We start from the raw sequence: 18657 nt of genomic DNA, 5'->3' as shown, positions 1-18657 counted from the left end.
TCGCATAAACTAAGGCTACTATACTAGGATAGTCTAATTCAGGGGCTCTACCATAAATGCTTCCTAAGAGTTTCGTACAATCACGTGGATGGTATTTTCTCACTAAAGAGTGCTACAAGCTCTGCCGATACTTTCTAATTAATGTTTTTGATGTGTTTTGAAGCAGTTTGGCTCACAACGTGATCACCGTGCTTTGAGACACTCTTGAATAGTACTCCTTGTATTCGTTACGTGATTTATTATTTGTGCGTAAAAAAATAATCGTTATAAGAATCATTATTTGAAAACCTTTCATTTCAAGACCTTCATTCCTTCCTTTCATTTGAAAAGATAATCGTTATAAAACACTTCTTACCCTGTTAACAATATACCAACTTCGAAATGTAGACTTGAATGATAATTTGTAAAATAAACTAAATCTACCTGCTCGAACAATATGCTAACGTATGATGGTGCACGGCTTGCACCAAGAACAAATAGTAATAAACAAGTAAAAAGAGGCCAAATCAGAACTGCCAATGAAGAGAGTTCTTTCTAAATCTAGCAACCATGTCATCTCTTTAACAATAAATCTCTAAATAGCTAAAATAAATTTTCACTTCAAGCTCACCATAATTATTTAATATCATTAATTCATCATTTGCGCTTAGTAATTATGTAATTTATTTCTTTTATTAAAAACAAAATTATTCGTTTAAAAATACCGAATATAATGTGATTATATATCAGCTTTTATTAATTTTATTTTATTGTTTGTTCTTTCAATAATTGATGCAATTTTAATAATATACACACGTATACATGAATTCGAAATAATATATTTATCAATTTCTTCAATATATATTTTATAATTATTATTACGAATGCGTAGTCAAAATTTTTAAACATCTTGAAATTTCTCAACATCTTATATATCGTCTTAATCTTAAAATAAATTCTTTAATTACTTGACCACGCGTGTTTCGCAGAACTATTTTATCAACTATTTAATTGTATTTTAACATTTCTCAAAATTGTTTTCTTTACGCTATCACACATATTATTTTTTAATTAATATAGAAAAACTTTTTTTTTAGTATTTTAATTTAGATTTTCCTTTAAAGTAAAATTACTTTTTGAAAGAAAACTTAGAATATCTGCCAGCTTACTGAGAATTAAATCTTGTTAAAAAATTAAAAGCATTTTGCTGTTTAAAATTATTCGATGCAAAACAGCTGACTATTTGCGAAGCATACTATTTCTTGGATATATGTGCCCGCATATAATGTGGGTTAGTTCCATAAAATAGTTCTTCACGAAGGCAAATGTCTCCCGTTACTTGCTCAAAGAGTTCTCTTGTCTTCTGGATTGGGTTCAAAATTATAAGGCTACGAAGTTGAACATTAGTAGTCGTATATCTAAAATTAAGTCGGATATTTATGGACGGTTATAAAATGAAATAAATTAGAAAAAATATAGATATAATACTTGGAAAAACGAGTATAAGTCAAAACAAAGTAACAAGATACACTTAGGTAAACGTATTTAGAGAAACGATCGAGAAATAATGCTTACAGACAGAAAGTATAATTCAAATTTTCCGGTTATTTAAAAAAAAAAAAAAATGATAACTTTTTTTTATTATGTTCAGGTCTTCCACAGATTGTGATCGTGCGCACCCCCGCACCGCGAAGTTGTTTTTTGCGCCACTGAAAGAATCACACCCAATGTGAAAATGGTCTCTCATGCGAATTGAACAAATACAAATCTGAGCAGGGGAGCTGCGAACTTATATTTCTGGGAAGCCGAGCAAATAAGTATGTAATAGACAACTAGTCGAATTTTCATTTTACAACGCAGCTAAGTTAACTGCTAACCGATAACTAAGCCAAAGCGTCCTCATAAAGTCTTTTTTAAACGTACGAAGAAGTTTTCCATTCCTCAAACATACATAAAGAAGAGTTCGTTACGTGATCGAACTTATTGAACCTAACTCCTTGCTTCGAGAATCACCTTACTCATGAGGCAAACATAAACATTCAAACCGAAACAGTTAAGATATTCTGCCCCGTTCGCGTTGTGCATTCATTTGCTTCAATAATAATAATAATATTTTGTTGCTAATATTTCCCCAATAAGTTAATTTTTTCCCACCAATATATTACTAATTTCACAATTTCATGCTTAATTATTTTAGTCAATGAACCGTGATTGCTCAGAGGTTAATCAATGTGGAACTGTTGCGGTAAACTGGGGTTCGATCACCAGCCTTCCGTGGCGCCCACTCAGTTTCAAATCGATAGGTGCCAGCTTGTAATAGACTGATATGCAAAAATCAAGGACGAAATGGAAAAACTAGCGAAGTCAGGTAAGGTAAAGTAGAGGGGCTTGTTGTAAGGAAATCAAACGAGCTGGCAGAGGAAGCTTAGTATTTATGTGAATGGTATTGCACGGTATATATCAGTTTAAACGAAGTGAATTTGTTGTCACTGTGTGATATGGACAACAGACAACACAGAAGACGACATATGGATGAGTTTACGTGAGGACGAATCATTGGGAAGTTGGAAGAAGGTCGAAGTGTGACCAGTGTGGGTGCGGAGTTCGGGTTTGTCCACAGTATCGTTTCACGAGTTTGGAACACATTTCAGAGGACAGGTACAGCTGTCCGGAAGTTTTAGTAGAATTCGTCCTAGCACAACCAGGGCAGCAGACGACCGGTATATAGTCCTAAAGGAACATATAACTGACAGCAAGAAAAATCACTAGGCACACACAGCTAAGTACTAGATGCCCGATATCGCGTTTTACCATGGCCAGAAGACTGAAAAAAGGTGGTTGATTTGCACGGTGGCCAGTACGATGTGTTCCATTAACGCCAGTTCACCGGAGACTCCGTTTAATGTGGACTCGACAGATAAGCACAAAGACACACAACGACTCGACAGATGAGCAATGGGATGGAGTACTCTTTAGTTACGGATGAGAACAGATTAAGTCTGAGCAGTAATTCTGAACGCATACACATCTGGAAAGAGCGAGGAATGCGTAATAACCCCTCTTAAATCATCGAAAGAGATCCATTTGGAAGAGGCGGAGTTCTTGTATGGGGCGGTATCATGCTTGGTACCCGTACTGATCTACACATTTTCCAAGGTGGTTCAGTCACTGGTGCCCGCTATTGCACCGAGGTTCTTCTTCCTATTGTACGTCTTTTTAGAGGTACTGTGGGTTCTGAGTTCATAGTCGATAATGCTACACCTCATCGTACCGTGGCTGTCACAGAACTGTCGGAGAGAGAAGATATTGCACGCATGGAATGGCCGGCGAGATACCCGGATTTAAATCCATTTGAACACACGTGGGACACTCTAGGAAGACGCTTCGCAGCACGTCCCAAGCCGGCAACAACTATTCCGCAGCTGCGATTAGCACTACAATAGGAATGGGCAGCAATTCCTCAAGAGCTTCGTTAACAACCTGGTCCTCAGCATGGGCCGACGATGTCAATCTTGAATAGCAGTCAGAGGTGACTATATCTCATACTAAATGTTGGAATTTTCTTGTCATTTGTACACGTGTGTTTTAAGCCTATATTTCAATAAAGTTCTTGGGGATTAAATTTTTCAGCAAGTTGCTTACTTTCTTATATTCTTACATTTTGAGGATCCTATGGTATGATTTTTATCGATTTCCAACACTGCTGTTTAAACTTACACTCGAAAAACCACTTCGTCCTTAATTTTTTCACACTAGTGTAGAAGTAAACGCGATCTCTGTGCCTTAACCTCCATGAACCCCCTGGCCCTCAATGGGCTGTAGAGGGCATGCTTTATTGTAGCTAATAAATAATGAACCATTTGATATAAATAAATGTGTAAAAAATTATCAATACGCAGTCATGATAAAGATATATTTTTCATTGTAAGACGAATTGAATAACAAATAATTTGGCGATCGTCAAAACTCGTCGAATGTGTTGGATAGAAATTAAATATTTTGGGAATAACGCTTTAGTACAAAATTAAACAGTAATAATTATACAGTAGTACAAAATAAAAAAAAATCTTAATCATAACATTTGATAAACTTATTTAAAATTCATTTATTTGTTAAACTTGAAAAGTGAACAATGAAGTGGATAGAGGTATAGTAAACAAAACTTTATGCCTAATCAATCCAATCAATAAATAAAATAAAACTAGCATCTAATCAGATGAAATGAAATTAATTTTTTGATGATTCGTTGATTGATGACTTCAGATAATTCGTTGTTTGAATTAAACTTGAAATTTTTTTCTCACGTAGCATCGTGGAAATTTGAAAGACTTCCATAAATTTAATGGATACGTAACTTTTATGTGTGAAAAGTTAAATTTTTTTCTTCAAAAATCTATAGAGGGTGCCTGCCTATACTCACTAACACTTGAGAATGCTGATTTTTTTTTTCGAGCGTGCATCTCACACTCTTATCCTAAAATTTATTTAACGTTTAATTTAATTACATTAAAGGCTACGTCCTCACCTTTTTAATGCTAAACAATATTTGGAGTTTTACAATTTAATCACCCCAATCTTAATCAACTTGATCTGCTGCTCTCTGCATTGTGATTTGTCATATTTTAAAAGCGGTTTCGTTTTTTTTTTCTTCCTGTGCTTAAATTTTAATTTGGGACATGCATGCTTGATTTTTATTCTCTCTCACTTTTGATGATGATTCGTGAAATATATATCAGGGACGGTTTTCACTGGCCACTCTGTATTTGTCCGCAAAAAAGTGTTTAATTATTTATCATATCACCATTAAAAGTACGAAATTTGAGCGAAATCAAATAGTTCCCGAGAAATCTAATTTAAAAAAAAAGTATATTTAAAACTCGATTACTCAGAAACTGTTAGATCGATTTTGTTCAAATTTTGTATTTTTCCCTGTAAAATAGTCTTTAAAATGTTAAAATTGTAGACCTTAAGATTTAAAATTCTTTCGATTATTTTTAAATTGAATAAAAAATGTTTTTTTTTTCCTACTAGAATTTGTTTTTTTGCACGGATAAATGAATACATCTTTGCCTTTTGCAAATGAATTTCCTAATTCTGTGCAAAAAATTTCAATTAGTTTAAAGAGTTTTCGATAGATGGCGAAATACGCAAAAAATAAAATTAAAGGATCCAAACTTTGGACCACTTTTCTGACCAAACTATTAAGACCATATTTCCCAGATTTCAGCTATCCCTTTTATTTTGGGGGTCAGAAATCCAAATCCGTCGAAAAAATGGCATGTTTATTCAGATAAAGTACTTTTTTGCTACTATTTCGTCTTAAAATATCGTCTGCTCTAAATAATCAGTGTATTTGAAGTCATCCTTTTAATCCATTAAGATTAGGTTCTAGAACAAGAAGATCCACTCATTAGATGAAAAGTTATTCAAAATGTTTTTTTCTTTGCGCACTTTACATTTTTACTATATTACAAGAAATATTTGTATTACATTGTTTGAAATATCAATAACAATAAACATTGCTTATTATTGGACAGTTCTCGAAAAGTGGAAGCATAACACAGATCTAAACTTTAAGCTCTGACATCTAAATTTAACTCACAGTAAAATTGTTAAAAACTTATAATTCTGTGTAGTGATGGGAAATAACAATGTAAGAGTACAGATAATAATCAGAAGAAATTATTAAGTGCTGTAACTTTTTCACTCACTTAAACTTTCTGTTTGTTGCCATTCAGCTACTTCTGGGTAATTTACTACTCAACATATATACAGGATAAATTATTTTTGGAGAAAGCATACAATTTGGCATATAAAGAAATGAAATAAAAAATGCAATCATAATTTCAAACATTACTTTTAATGTACAAAATATCCATATAGTAGAAAAAAAATGCTACAACACAGATGAAAAACCAAACATAAAAGCCAAAGTGCTTTTCATGTCCTCTAACATTCTAAATGCTTTTCAAACAAAGATTTAATCTAAATAAACGAAAGTTTATTTGCTACCATATTTGGTCTGAAGAAATTTTATAAGCACCTTCTTTGATGGACGATATAAAAGGCACGCATGAAAGGTGTCTAAAGAAATATGGCCAAAAAGTGGAATAAATTACGAACTAATTCAATTTTAACTACATTATTCTAATTAAGTTAAAAAGTATAATTCTCCATAAATTTTTTTTAAAAAAAAACGAACTCAATGGTTCAAACTACAATAATATTGCATCTCACATAAATATCACTAGACGGTACAGTTAAAGTCTGAATTATATTAAAAATAAAACTTTTTTTTAAAAATTTAATGTCAGCATAAAAATTAGACTACTAACGTACTTTTAAATGTTCAATTGAAAGTTTTTACTTATTAAGAGTGAGTCGTTTTATCCAGTAAAAAAAGGAAATATTCTAAATATATATATTTCTAGTGAAATGGAGAAAAAAATTGTTGTTAACGTGACATGTGACATTTCCAAGATAAATTCTAACAACATTTTTAACAATATAAACAATATATATATAGGGATGATTATCACAGTTGAAAATAAATACAAAAATTAGGATTCGGCTGCTACAGTTCTAGGCCGTAGTGTTCTTCCAGGGCCTGAAAAGATAAAGTTTAATAATTAAAACAATTTATTAATAAAAATTAAAAAAAAAAAAACGCAATTATTTTTTTTTTTGGCGAGCTAATAAATTGTCTTGGCATTAAGGGAAATGAAGGTTATTTGCTTATGTCCGAGTTCTTGCTTGGAACGATCGTCGTTTATAAGCGACAAATTTATACACAATTTTCCGCAATGAGCCGCGATGGCTCAGTCACTATGACACTGACCTGTCATTGTGAGGAACTGGGGTTCGATCCCAAGTGGCGGCTTGCAGCCTACCCAGCTTTAGATCGATGGATACCAGCTGGTCTAGGAAGGTAAGGCGGTCTGAGAGCAGTGCCGACCACATTGTCACAATCATGCTGTTGGTCACGAAATTGTGGAGCTTTAACCTCCATGCCCCCCCCCCGGCCCACAACTTGATGTTGCGAGAATGTTTTTTTTTTTCCTGCAGTGACCTCTCCTAAGAGGACGTCCTACCGTGAAAGAAATTTTTCGTCCCAAATTCTCTTTTACCTCAGTAACTAAGTTAAAATTTAAAGCATAGAAAAAGTGAGTTCCGATAAACCTAAGGTAAGTTTCAAATACTGAAAAGAAAATTTTAAAATATCAAAATGAAAATAAATAAGAAAATAATTTAGGACCACGTGATGGAGAAGTTCTCTTTCAATAGTTTCATTTTTATATATTCATTTTTCAATTCATTTTTATATATTGAAAAAAAAAAATTTTCTTCTTTTTTCAGAAATTGAAACTTATTGCTTGCTCTAGATTTTGCTTGAACTCACTTTTTCCTTTTTTTTCTTTTTTAACTTTTAAATTAGTAATGAAGGTGGCGAAAGAGAATTTGCGATGATGAGGAATGCGAGGGGATTTCGATGCTGCGTAGTCGGTCTGGCAATGCTAATTCGACAAATGCTACAAACCACTAGAAATGTAAAACTAATTGCTTTTAAAGGTTTAGCAACCACTATTCTTAAAGCAAAAAAGAGCAATAGTTCATTGCCAATGTCTTGCCTAAAATTTTCAATTTGCTGTTCCGGAAAGAGTTAAAAAATAACAAATTTTCAACGATTCAATTTTCAACAAACTTCCAGATCGGTTCTTTTGGTAACTGAATCCCTAAAACTATTATCAAAATTAATCATTAAAAAATAGTAAATATGGCAATAAGCAGTATAAAAAAACATCAGCTATCAATATAATAATTATATAATGGATTCTTAAAAAAAAATGTAAAACTGTTCGAATACGTTTGATTATAAAAAAACTGAGTTTTAAATCAACTGAAAGGTAAGTATTTTAGAGCATTTTTCATTCACTAGGCCACTTTTTTTAAAAATAAAAATTGTCAAAGTACTCACAACCAATGACGTAAACTACATCATTAAAATATAGGCTGCTAAATTCTTAAGCCAATCGGAAGAAAATTAATTTTTAAAACCCGCAAAAATGACAATTTTGCGGTTTAGTCCATTATTTCATCCAATGCAATAAGCAAAGATTTAACATTGGAATACAAACAATTTAATTCAAGAGAAAATAAAATTTTACCTGCAAAAATTTTAAGATCTCCACCGTTAGCAGCTTTAATGGGTGTTGATTTTTCACTTTTTACCTAAATTTTGAAAGGAAATATGTATTATAAAATCAGTCGTTATTAATCTTTAAAACATACAATTCAACACGCACAGTAAAAAAGATTTTACTTTAATTTTTTTTTTTAAATTTACCTCCAAAACAATTTTTGCACAATTAAATAAATGTTTTAAAACTTTTTAGGCAAACGAAGGGTACAATTTTGTAATTATTTCGTGATATGAAATACAATAAAGACAAAAAAAGAATAAAAGAAAATAGTGATTAACGAAGAAAGATAAGTTAATAGTTTTATTTACTGCGCATAAGCTGCAAGTACATAAAACCCATAAAATAAGTTAAAAATAATTTTTTAAAGAAAAAAGTTCAATAAAAAAGTTTTTAAAGAACAATTACTAAATTAAATATTTTTAAAAATAATTGAAAAATTTAAAAAAAATTGGAATTTAAAAGCCGGAAAACAAAATGAGGAAAATATATAATCTCGTTATAAGCTCACACGAATATGCCCGTAAAAAAAAAAAAAAAAAAAAAAAAAAAAAAAAAAAAAAAAAGAGGGCACCTATTAGAGCGGTATTTTTTTTTCTGCGGATGCTAACGTGTGAGCAATAGTGTAACGAGATTATTCCTTATTTTGCAATCCGGCTTTGAAATTAATTTTTAAATATTTTTAAAAATAGTTCATTTAATAATTTTTTTTTCTCTTTAAAAAAATTATATATTTTTTTCCATGTTTTCTTCGTACTTTTAGCTTATATATACTATATGGGTCATTCTCACGAAAACTGTCATTTTTCAGTTCATAAAATCCCAAAAAAGTAAAGTGAATAAAAAGCTCTGAAACTTTTTATATTAATAGAAATATGTAATGACATTATAAAGAAAGTATATATCCTATAAATTATACTTAATATTTAAATTAATAAATTTTTAAATAATTAATTTATAATTAATTAATTTATAATAATTAATTAATTTAATAAATAAATTAATTAAATAAATAAATAAATTAAATAAATAAATTAATTAATTTACTAAATTAATTTATTAATTTTTTAATTCATTTTTCAAATTAATTAATAAGTAAATTAATTATTTTCACTATTTAAAAAGTGAGGGAATGACACTAATAGTGAGGGAATGATATTTTATTTTAATACATGTTTTTATCTAAGTTACATCTACCTAAAGTTTGAAAATTATAACATACCGAGTATATCTAATATTTATTAGAATTTAGTCTTATATATTTAATAGTTTTTACAGGTTTGGGAAATAAAATTGGCTGGCACGATTGAACAAAAAAAACATTTGATAATATATTCATCTTGAATCATTCCCTCACTTCAGCGTCATTCCCTCACTTTATACACTAGTGAGGGAATGACGAATTCAATAAAATTTAAAAATAACAGTTAGGCCTAATTAATTTCTGAAGTCAATCGCATACAATTATATTCATACAAGAAAGCAACATATAATTATCCACTGTCTCGATGAAGTTGTATTTTATTTTACTCTAAAAAATGACATGAGGGAATGACGAATGTAAAAAATTTTACCTGGTTTGATTCATTCAAATTTATACCACAGCAAAGCTTCTTTAAGTTGCTGATGGAAACATACTGCAATTTTGTTCTATGATGCCAGTTGTTAACTTCTGAAGTTTTTATTAAAATATTTTTATTCTAAGAAGATTGCAGGTGATAAGAACATTGTTGTGAGGGAATGACGCGAAACACTGGGGACAAAGTTTAAAATAGTGCTGTGTTAATATTTTTATCAGAAATTAAATTTAAAATTGATTTCCTGAATTCTATATTTCAGTATTCTGAAATAAAAAATACGAATTTGTAAAAAAAAAAAATTTATTTCTGAAACAATTTTTTTCTTTTTTTAAATCAGCAGTGGGGACAAGTGAGGGAATGACATATTGGTATATTTTAATTACCTAAAATAAATAAAAAATAAAAATTGATAATTTTATTTTTATTCTTTTGTTAGCTTGCATTCTGAAGGACACTTTCCCTGAATTTTTCTTCTTCGTAAGCTGTAAAACAAACATAAAATATACTGGGGACATGAAAATGACTGTTTTTGTGAGAATGACCCATATATAATTTTTATTCAAGAAGAAAAATAAACCAAGAAAAGGAATATCTCAAGAAAAAGAATATCACGTGATTAATTTAAAGTTATAGTTAGCAACTCAGCATTATCACATTTACTATGAATAGCATGCATATAGACTACCTTTTCCTGGTAGAAATGTTTAAGCAATATATATTAAAAAAAATTACAACAATTAGAGCATGCAGTAAATTTAAAAGACAGTGTAAGGAAAACGTTTTTATTAAACCTCAAATGCAAGCAATAGTACTAAGTATATTTTAAAATAAGAGAGATTACAACTATTACGATACTTCAGAACTAAAACTAGAGGCAAATAAGGAAAACTTGGAGCAACTATAACTATGAAAAGGAAGTGATTTAACAATAAGCTTTTAATCGTGACATATTAAATATAAGAAAAAAAAGGTCTTACTTCATCTCCATCAAATCCATCTTCTGTAAAAGAAAAAGAACGGTTTAAAGACGTGTCACGGTAACTACAATCTAACTTTACCAAATAAATAAATAAAAGAAAAGCAAAAATGAATTAAAAAATATATAAAAGGAAATTGTCCAAATGCAAAGAATTCAAACATTAAACATTTGAATAGGCCAAAAATTATGAGGATTAAAAAAAATTAGGCCTTTTTCTAGCAAATTAAAAGCGAAAAAAATATTATTTCGAACTATTATAGAAAATTTTTAAAAAATTAACAAAAATATGCAATGAACTCAAATAGTAGCGATAATAATTGATAAGCTATTGAACAGGTTAAAATTCTGAAATTCATAAAAATTTCCGTTTAGAAACATTAAAATTTCAAGAAATGTAAGAACGTTAAAAAAGTTTTGTACAACGTATAAAGAGAACTGATCAAAGATTCAAGGGTTTTAAAAAAATTTGCTTTTATAACAAATGAAAAAAAAAGTAACTATATAAAAACTTTTCGAATTCTCCGTAAAATTTTTCGAATTGTTTCGAACTATCATACTAAAATGTAAAAAATTAACAAAAGTATGTAATGAATTTAAACAGTAGCAATAATAACAGATAAACTATTAAACAGGTTAAAATTCTGAAATTCGCGATGATTCTGTTTTAGAAACGTATTATAATTTCAACAAACGTAACAACGTCAAAAGAGTTAAGAAAAATCCTTGTGAAAGTAATTAAACAATTATAAGCTACGGTAAAGAATTCTTTGTATTATGTAATAACTAATTAAATATTGAATAAATCAAAAGATTTGAAGATTATAAAAACTTTTTTTAACAAATTAAAAACTCTAGAAATCTATGTAGTAGGAATGTATTATTATTCAAGAGTTATTGAATGACTTAGAGAATTTTGATCATCAGAGCTTTCTTTCGTGTATTTTTTTTCCCGATCGCATTATGAATTTATCGAAAATCGTTCTTTTTGGTTTAGTGTTATCAAATCCTCACATCAATATGTTTTTCTCAAAGTTACTTTTTCTGCTTAATCACAATGCAAATAATGATCAAAAACTACTTATTCAAGTTAAATGATTCAACAGAAATTCCAACGGCGTGACTTTAGAAAACTAGAATTTCTGAAAACGATGAAATATTTAGGATTTTATTATTTTTGTTCAGTTAAAAAAATAAGAGTTTTACTGTAAAATTTATGTTTTGCATTGTTTTAATGAAAGCGGAGCAGTTTTTTCCTACTTATAGTACTTTCCTCTTTTCTTTTAAACAAGATTTTTAAATTTTAAAGCACTGTTTCTATTTTAATGAAAAAAAGACATGTTTTTTTTTAAATGCACATGAGCCATTCGATAGTGACAAAAGTAAGACTTGTAGATTTTTGACATGTTTATTCATTAAAATAGTTTTCTTTTTTGTGCAAAAAAGTTGTTTGGCATAATATTAACTTCGGTGAGTTAAAAATTTGGTATTTGCAATTCGAGAAGAAGATCACTGATACACAGACACATCACGTGATCTACGATCTCTGCGCCCACTGATCGTCTATAACAGTGGTGCGCAAACTTTTTTCGACTGCGACCCCTTCTGTAGAGAGAAAATTTTCGGCGACCCCTAGAGATAAATGTTCACAAATACGATGTATATTTCGCGCATTTCTTTCGTTTCATCGAATAAAAACATCATCATATTTAACTCATATTAATTTTTATTTATAATTTTAAGAAAATACTTTTTGTATAACTCAAAAATCAGTAATTGCCCTTTAATGAGATGTATGTGGCTGCAAGTTTCTAATTATCTCATCGATATTTGGATGTATGTTACTAATTGCAATTCGCATACCATCTTCAGGGTTTAAACGCGAGCGGTATTTAGTTTTTATTGAAACTAGTTTGCTAAATCCAGTTTCACATAAATACATTGATGCAAATTGTATTAACACTCTGATGGCATTCTTGCATAAAACGGGATATTGTTTTTCCACGGATAGCCAGATAGAGAATACATTACGCATTACGGTCAAAGAAAGAGTAGACAGCATGAAATTGCGATTAAACAGTTAGTGGCGGCGCTTCACTCTTTATATGTACACTGTATAGTATGCAGCATGCAGGGATAATGCATTTCATAAAAAATTGGCGACCCCCAAAAAACTTCTGGCGACCCCCACAGGGGTCGCGACCCCTAGTTTGCGCACCACTGGTCTATAAGATGGCGAGTCGAAATAAATCTCTCCACATAAATTAGAATTATGTAACATGAAGTTAATTAAATATAATGCCGTATCCCAAGTCGGATTTGTTAAGATAAAATTTTTTTCTTGTCTACGTCTTTTACTTAGATTTATTATTTGTTTAGATATTTTATTGTACTCAGATTATTTTTGCTTTGTGAGTCTGATAACTTCGATGCATAATTAATTTGTTTATGTTCTATATGACTTCGCTTCTGTCTTTGTTCTAAGTAAGAAATAAATAGTGAAAGAATTGAAATCTTTGTGAAAGAATATAGAATGTGCCATTTAAGAGAAATGATACTTGATGGGCTTGGTTAACTCGAAATAGAATCGAAAGAACAGTTGCTAACATAAATAAAAGTCATGTTTCAACAACCAACAAAATATTTTTTTGAATCAGGAGTAGTTGGCATCTTTGTCTTGAGTATTTACGGTTTCGATATAATTTTTTTTGTAGATATTTTATGACTCTATTTCGCTTAAATTTTGCATTTTGTTACCTAAACTGGCATAGCTTAAAAAGGTATTAAAATTTGTCTATCTTAGAATTCGAAATATTAATTATTATTTAATAAAACAATAAAAAATTATAAAAAAAATTATTTTAACTTTATTTTTGAATAAATGAATTACATAATTGTGTGCAAAATTATTCAGATTCACTTATACAAATTCCAGATATTATGCAAAATGCACAAAAATGTTAATTAAACCCTATCTTTTCCCCTCCATTTCTCATGCCCGTGATATTTCCTTGCTAGAGTGTTCAAAAGTAACATGCCAAAAAAACTAAAACAATCTATTTCTCACACCGGGCATCATGTTTACTTCTCAATATATGCTCCAGATGGCAGGACCAGGCTATTTGTAAATTGTGAGCAAATCTTCAAGTGTCTTCAAAGAGTTTTCAAAAGCCGTCTTCAATTTATTGTGACAGCTGAAGCCTCTCTCACAGGAAGCTGTGATCACTGGTAGAGTAGCACAAAAATTTTATACTCTGGCGACTATCTCTGGGAGCACCCGAAACATAACACTATTAAAGTTATCAATGTTCTCACATAAATACTCAAACTTTTCCAATGAATATTAGTGAAGCGAATATAAACTTGAATTTCGCTTACTCTTCTAACACAACATTCACTTGCTTAAAACACTTTTAATGTTTAAAACATTTTGTTTAACATCCACCTGTTTGTTATAGATTTGGGTTTAAATGCATGTCGTTTTCTTTTCTTTTTTATCTACCTCATCCCAAATTCAAGAATTTTTTCCCTTGGAAAGCCAGTCCGAGGCATCAAAAATACGCCAAAATTTTAACACATTTGATGAGATACGTTGTAGTATTTTTGTGATGCACATTTTATTAACCTCTCTTTTAAAGTCTGAAAATATTACACCGAATTTATAAATTTTATTAACTGAATACTCAAAAGTCCAGGAAAAATACGGTAGTTTGATTTGAAACAACATTTTATAAGGCAGAACTCAATCGCCAGTGGCGCCAATGACGAAGGGATATTTCACACGTTCTGAACTACACTACATAATTAGCATATTTGAAGTCACCATTTTTAAGCTTTTTTTAATGCTAACTGTATATACACTTTCGTCAAAATTTTTTTATCCTGTGTTTATTTGTACAAATTAAAAAATTTCTGAGTATATGAATTACCTTGAGGGTGACAAGAAGTTGCAACAGCAACCAAAAATTGCATCATAGCATCTAGCATTGAAAATTTGGAAAGGAATTCTCCACTCTGAAAAGAGATAGCATAAAATAAATTTTAATGTTCTAAAATTTTTTTTTAACATTAAATAGGAAAAAAACACTAATATTAACAGTCTATATTTTCTACATTCTAAACATATAGTGTAAACAGATGAAGGTGAAGTAATTCGCAAAAAAGATATAAAAGGCTTATAAAATAATTCTATCGATTTGTTCTCCATCTTGCTCATTTGGGAAAATGGTCAAAATTTCGAATGGAAATCAACTTTGTTTGCGCCCTTTAGGAAATAATGGAAAACTAGTCAAATTTTTATTTAGTGACGTAGCTAAGTTAACTGTTAACCGTGCTTAAAACCAAAACTTAAATCTTTTACTCATCATACTGCTTCGCCATTGCTCTGAATACATTTTATTTCATAACCGTTGTTGAACAGCCGAACCAATTTTTGGGTTTACGATGTTCAACTTCGAAGCCTTTTAATTTAAAACCCAATCCAAAAGACAAGGAACTCCTGAACCAAGTATCGGAAGAAATTTGCCTTCGTGGAGGACTTTTTTTACAGAACTAATCAGTATTTGCATTACAGGAAGAGAAAAACTACGGAAACCTCCCACGGTCAGTCTGACGGCAAGGGAACTCTAACCCATAATCCGTCTACCACTAAGGATATTCTGCATCAGCTCTGTGGTCAGTGCCGAGTGCGGAATTCAAATCAACCAGCTATCGCCAGGATACGAATCCAGTCCACCTCATTGGAAAGCGATTGCTCGATTTCTTGAGCCACCAAGACTCTGAATATATATTTTATTTCATAACCGTCGTAAAACAGCCGACCCAATTTTGGGCATACGGTTATCACTGTTCAGCTTCGTAACCCTGTAATTTTGAACCAACCCAGAAGACAAGGAAACTCCTGGATCAGTAACCCCAGAGGTATGATTTGTTATGGGAACATGGAGGACTTTGTGACTCGACAGTTTTAACGTGCATCAGTCACCATTTACTACACGACTAGTCTTCTGTCTGCGGGGATTGAACTCACAATCTCTTGGACATGGGCCCAGAACAAAAACCGGTTTTGAAGCGTATGAAGAGGTTTTCAAAACGCGAATGGTTCGAAGATTCAGAACGGTTTGGGTAACGAGCTTCGCACGCTTCATAACAGGGGCCCGTTGAAGAGGAGGCGTGGGTACTGATAGTGATCTTCAGCTCTGACGTCATACATCGAATCTATGTTTCAGCTAGTCTTGTGTTAGTTATATGCTGTGTTGATTCTAACGTGTTATAAATCATATATAAAATCTTCGAAAGTCACTTTACTTCATGACCTGGGAGAGAGAAATTTTACATAATTGTTTTATAAATAATATCCAGTCATATGTCCAGTCATTATCAATCTCTAATATTGATTTGTTAAAAAGAAATGTTGCATATTAAAACAATGGTAGCTTTGTTAATTGGTATTATCCTGGATGATGAGGATAAATAAAAATAATTCTAGTGATAGAATTTTAAAATAGTCTCGTAAGCAATAGTCACGTTTTGTTAAATGCACATCAATTGAAATATTTTTACAATATCAGTTATAAAAATGAATTCTTTTTAAATTGTAAAGAACTTGTTAAAACTTGTAAGTGGTTTCAAGTCAAGTTTTGAGGTGAATTGATTTTCTATATTTAAAAAGACATTTAGTTACTTGTTTTGCATAAAAACATGATTTTTTTATAGTTGAACTATTTAAATGTATCAAGATTTAATTTTTCTTACTCTGCTTGCGAACACCTTGAATTATAAATATGCAATAATAACTAAATAACTGGAAATAATAACTAAATAAATTTTCCTTTAATGAAATTCAACAATTATATTTTCGATGAAAAGAAGATTCCCTTTCAAGCAGAGCTTAAAATTTAATGGATGAATTAATCTCTTTAGAGCACACTAAAATCTAAATAGAAAGTGAAGAAACGTAGATAGATCATGATGCGGGACGTCACGAAACGAATGCCGTGGCACCCTGAACTAATAACTCTTCCTTTCTATGCGGCCTTGTTCAATACCGATTTTCGTTTTCATTTAGAAAATATCTACGTTTTAGTTCTCTGTCGGTTTTTTTGCTTCAAAATTTCGTCCCAAAAGAAAAATTTTTATTGCTGAAAATTAATAAATGCTCTATCCTAAATTCAAAAAGGTAAAATATTTTTGTCAGCAAGCAGTTTCTTGCTTGACCTATTGATGGTGAAATATGTGATGTCCCCGTCCACTGATCTCTAGTTTTCCCAGCAGAGCCCCCAAGTTTTATCTTAAAAAAAAAAAAAAAAAAAAAGACGATCGATGTTTGGAATGTTACATGTCATGCAGCTTTAGTTAAAATTTTATTACTCTACATAGTTTTTAAAGAGGTCAAGTATCAGATTGACGATACCTTTGACAATCGTATCGCGATAAATACTGAAAACGATTTAAACTTATCGAACATGAAGCTCCAGTAGAGATTTGAGTGCTCTAGCTAGTTGAAAAGTGATCAAAATATTGGTTGCAAGACATCGTCAGAGATATGAAATGGAGTTAATAGAAATATAGTTATGAATTATTTTCATATCTACTAAGAGTATCGTGAAACAGAGAAAAAAAAACCGTCAGTAAAAAAAAAGCAAACAAACTGTAAATAATAATTTAAAAAAATTGTTAAGAGTAAACTAAATAAATACTGTACCTTAAAGTCGGCAAACATATTAGTTACAGTTTTTGGTAAAGTTGCGAACCAATTCCATACCCAAAGTAGAACAACTGTTGGACCAGAAACGGATTTTTCCATCTTTAAAGGAAGTAAAATAGAGATTTTAATACATTGCTTAGAAAGAAAATCTCAAAATGATAATAATATTATTTTTGCTAGTAATTTTACCTTATAATAAAAAAAAGATAATTACAAATTGAATATATATACATGTTTTCATAAAATATTATTTACGTATAATATTTCCTGTAGTTTTGAATGAAAGTTTATATAATATTTTTTGTTTAACTTCAAATGAATTAGATGTCTTCCTTGTATGACTTTTTCTATGCTATGAACGCTAAAGTAAAAATCCAAAAAAAACTGTTAAAACAAAATTTATTTTTGAATTTTTTTTTTGCTATAGGTAGTTGCAGTATACGAAAATATCAAAATATTCATTATTAATAAAAATATCAATTTTTTTTTTGTAGCGTTGATTTTTTTATTGCACGGTAGATTACTCACTTTCAAGCGAGTTTATAATGAAGTGGAAAAAAAAAAACTGATTTTTACTCTATTAAAAGGTCATATTTAGGGATGTGTTTAGTCATTTTAACTTAAAGACCACACCTTACTCGGGAGGTTAAGCAATAATCGACCTCTAAGAAGTTTTTTGAATAATGTAACTCGTTTCGAGAACTATTTTCATGATTTTTCAAACAATAACAATGCATTATAATAAATAAATAAATTCACGCGTAACATATAAATAAATATATGTTACGCGGTATGTTTAGAAATAAACAATTAATTATAATATGAATTAAATATGGTGTTGCAAGAGTTTATGGCAATTGATGCTCACGACTAAAAACCATAAGAACAAACTTTAATCTTTTTTCTTTCCTTCAAAAAATGCCTTCATAGCTTGAATTTTAGCTACACATTTTTAAAAAAATTTTTTTTCTAGATTCTTCAGCCTGTTGAATAGAAATTTAAAATTATTAAGGAATATAGTTAAAAGCCAAGGAACTGGCCGTTGCAACTTATAACCAAGAAGGAAAAAGTCACAGCGTTAATCGATTCTGTAGGAATTGGGAAAATAGTGATTGTGAAAGAACTTGATGCTCATATGTAGAATGAGTTTGAAAATTTGGAAATTAGACAAATTGTCATATTATCAGATATTCTTAGAAAAACGCCATTGTTTTCGCA

The 18657-nt window shown here is 30.3% G+C and overlaps 1 protein-coding gene across 3 annotated transcripts in view; it reads right to left on the bottom strand.

Moving 5' to 3' along the window:
- Positions 1-5820: 5820 nt before the first annotated feature.
- LOC107437369 (uncharacterized) overlaps positions 5821-18657 on the bottom strand; it is a 46539-nt gene continuing 33702 nt past the window's right edge. For all 3 annotated transcript variants that reach the window (XM_016049351.4, XM_071186747.2, XM_016049352.5), the window contains exons 3-7: positions 17437-17538; positions 14663-14747; positions 10735-10757; positions 8145-8208; positions 5821-6586 (exon numbers count right to left, since the gene is read on the bottom strand). In XM_016049351.4, coding sequence (XP_015904837.3) covers positions 6540-6586; positions 8145-8208; positions 10735-10757; positions 14663-14747; positions 17437-17538 — 321 coding nt within the window. In that variant the 3' untranslated portion in view covers positions 5821-6539. The remainder of the gene's footprint in view (positions 6587-8144; positions 8209-10734; positions 10758-14662; positions 14748-17436; positions 17539-18657) is intronic.

The sequence above is a fragment of the Parasteatoda tepidariorum genome, chromosome 9 (assembly GCF_982258835.1).
Source record: "Parasteatoda tepidariorum strain Cologne lab strain chromosome 9, Ptep-v5.0, whole genome shotgun sequence".
NCBI classification, from domain to species: Eukaryota; Metazoa; Arthropoda; class Arachnida; order Araneae; family Theridiidae; genus Parasteatoda; species Parasteatoda tepidariorum.
The sequence above is the reverse complement of the archived record's forward strand: the minus strand, read 5'-3'. Positions and strand labels throughout refer to the sequence as shown.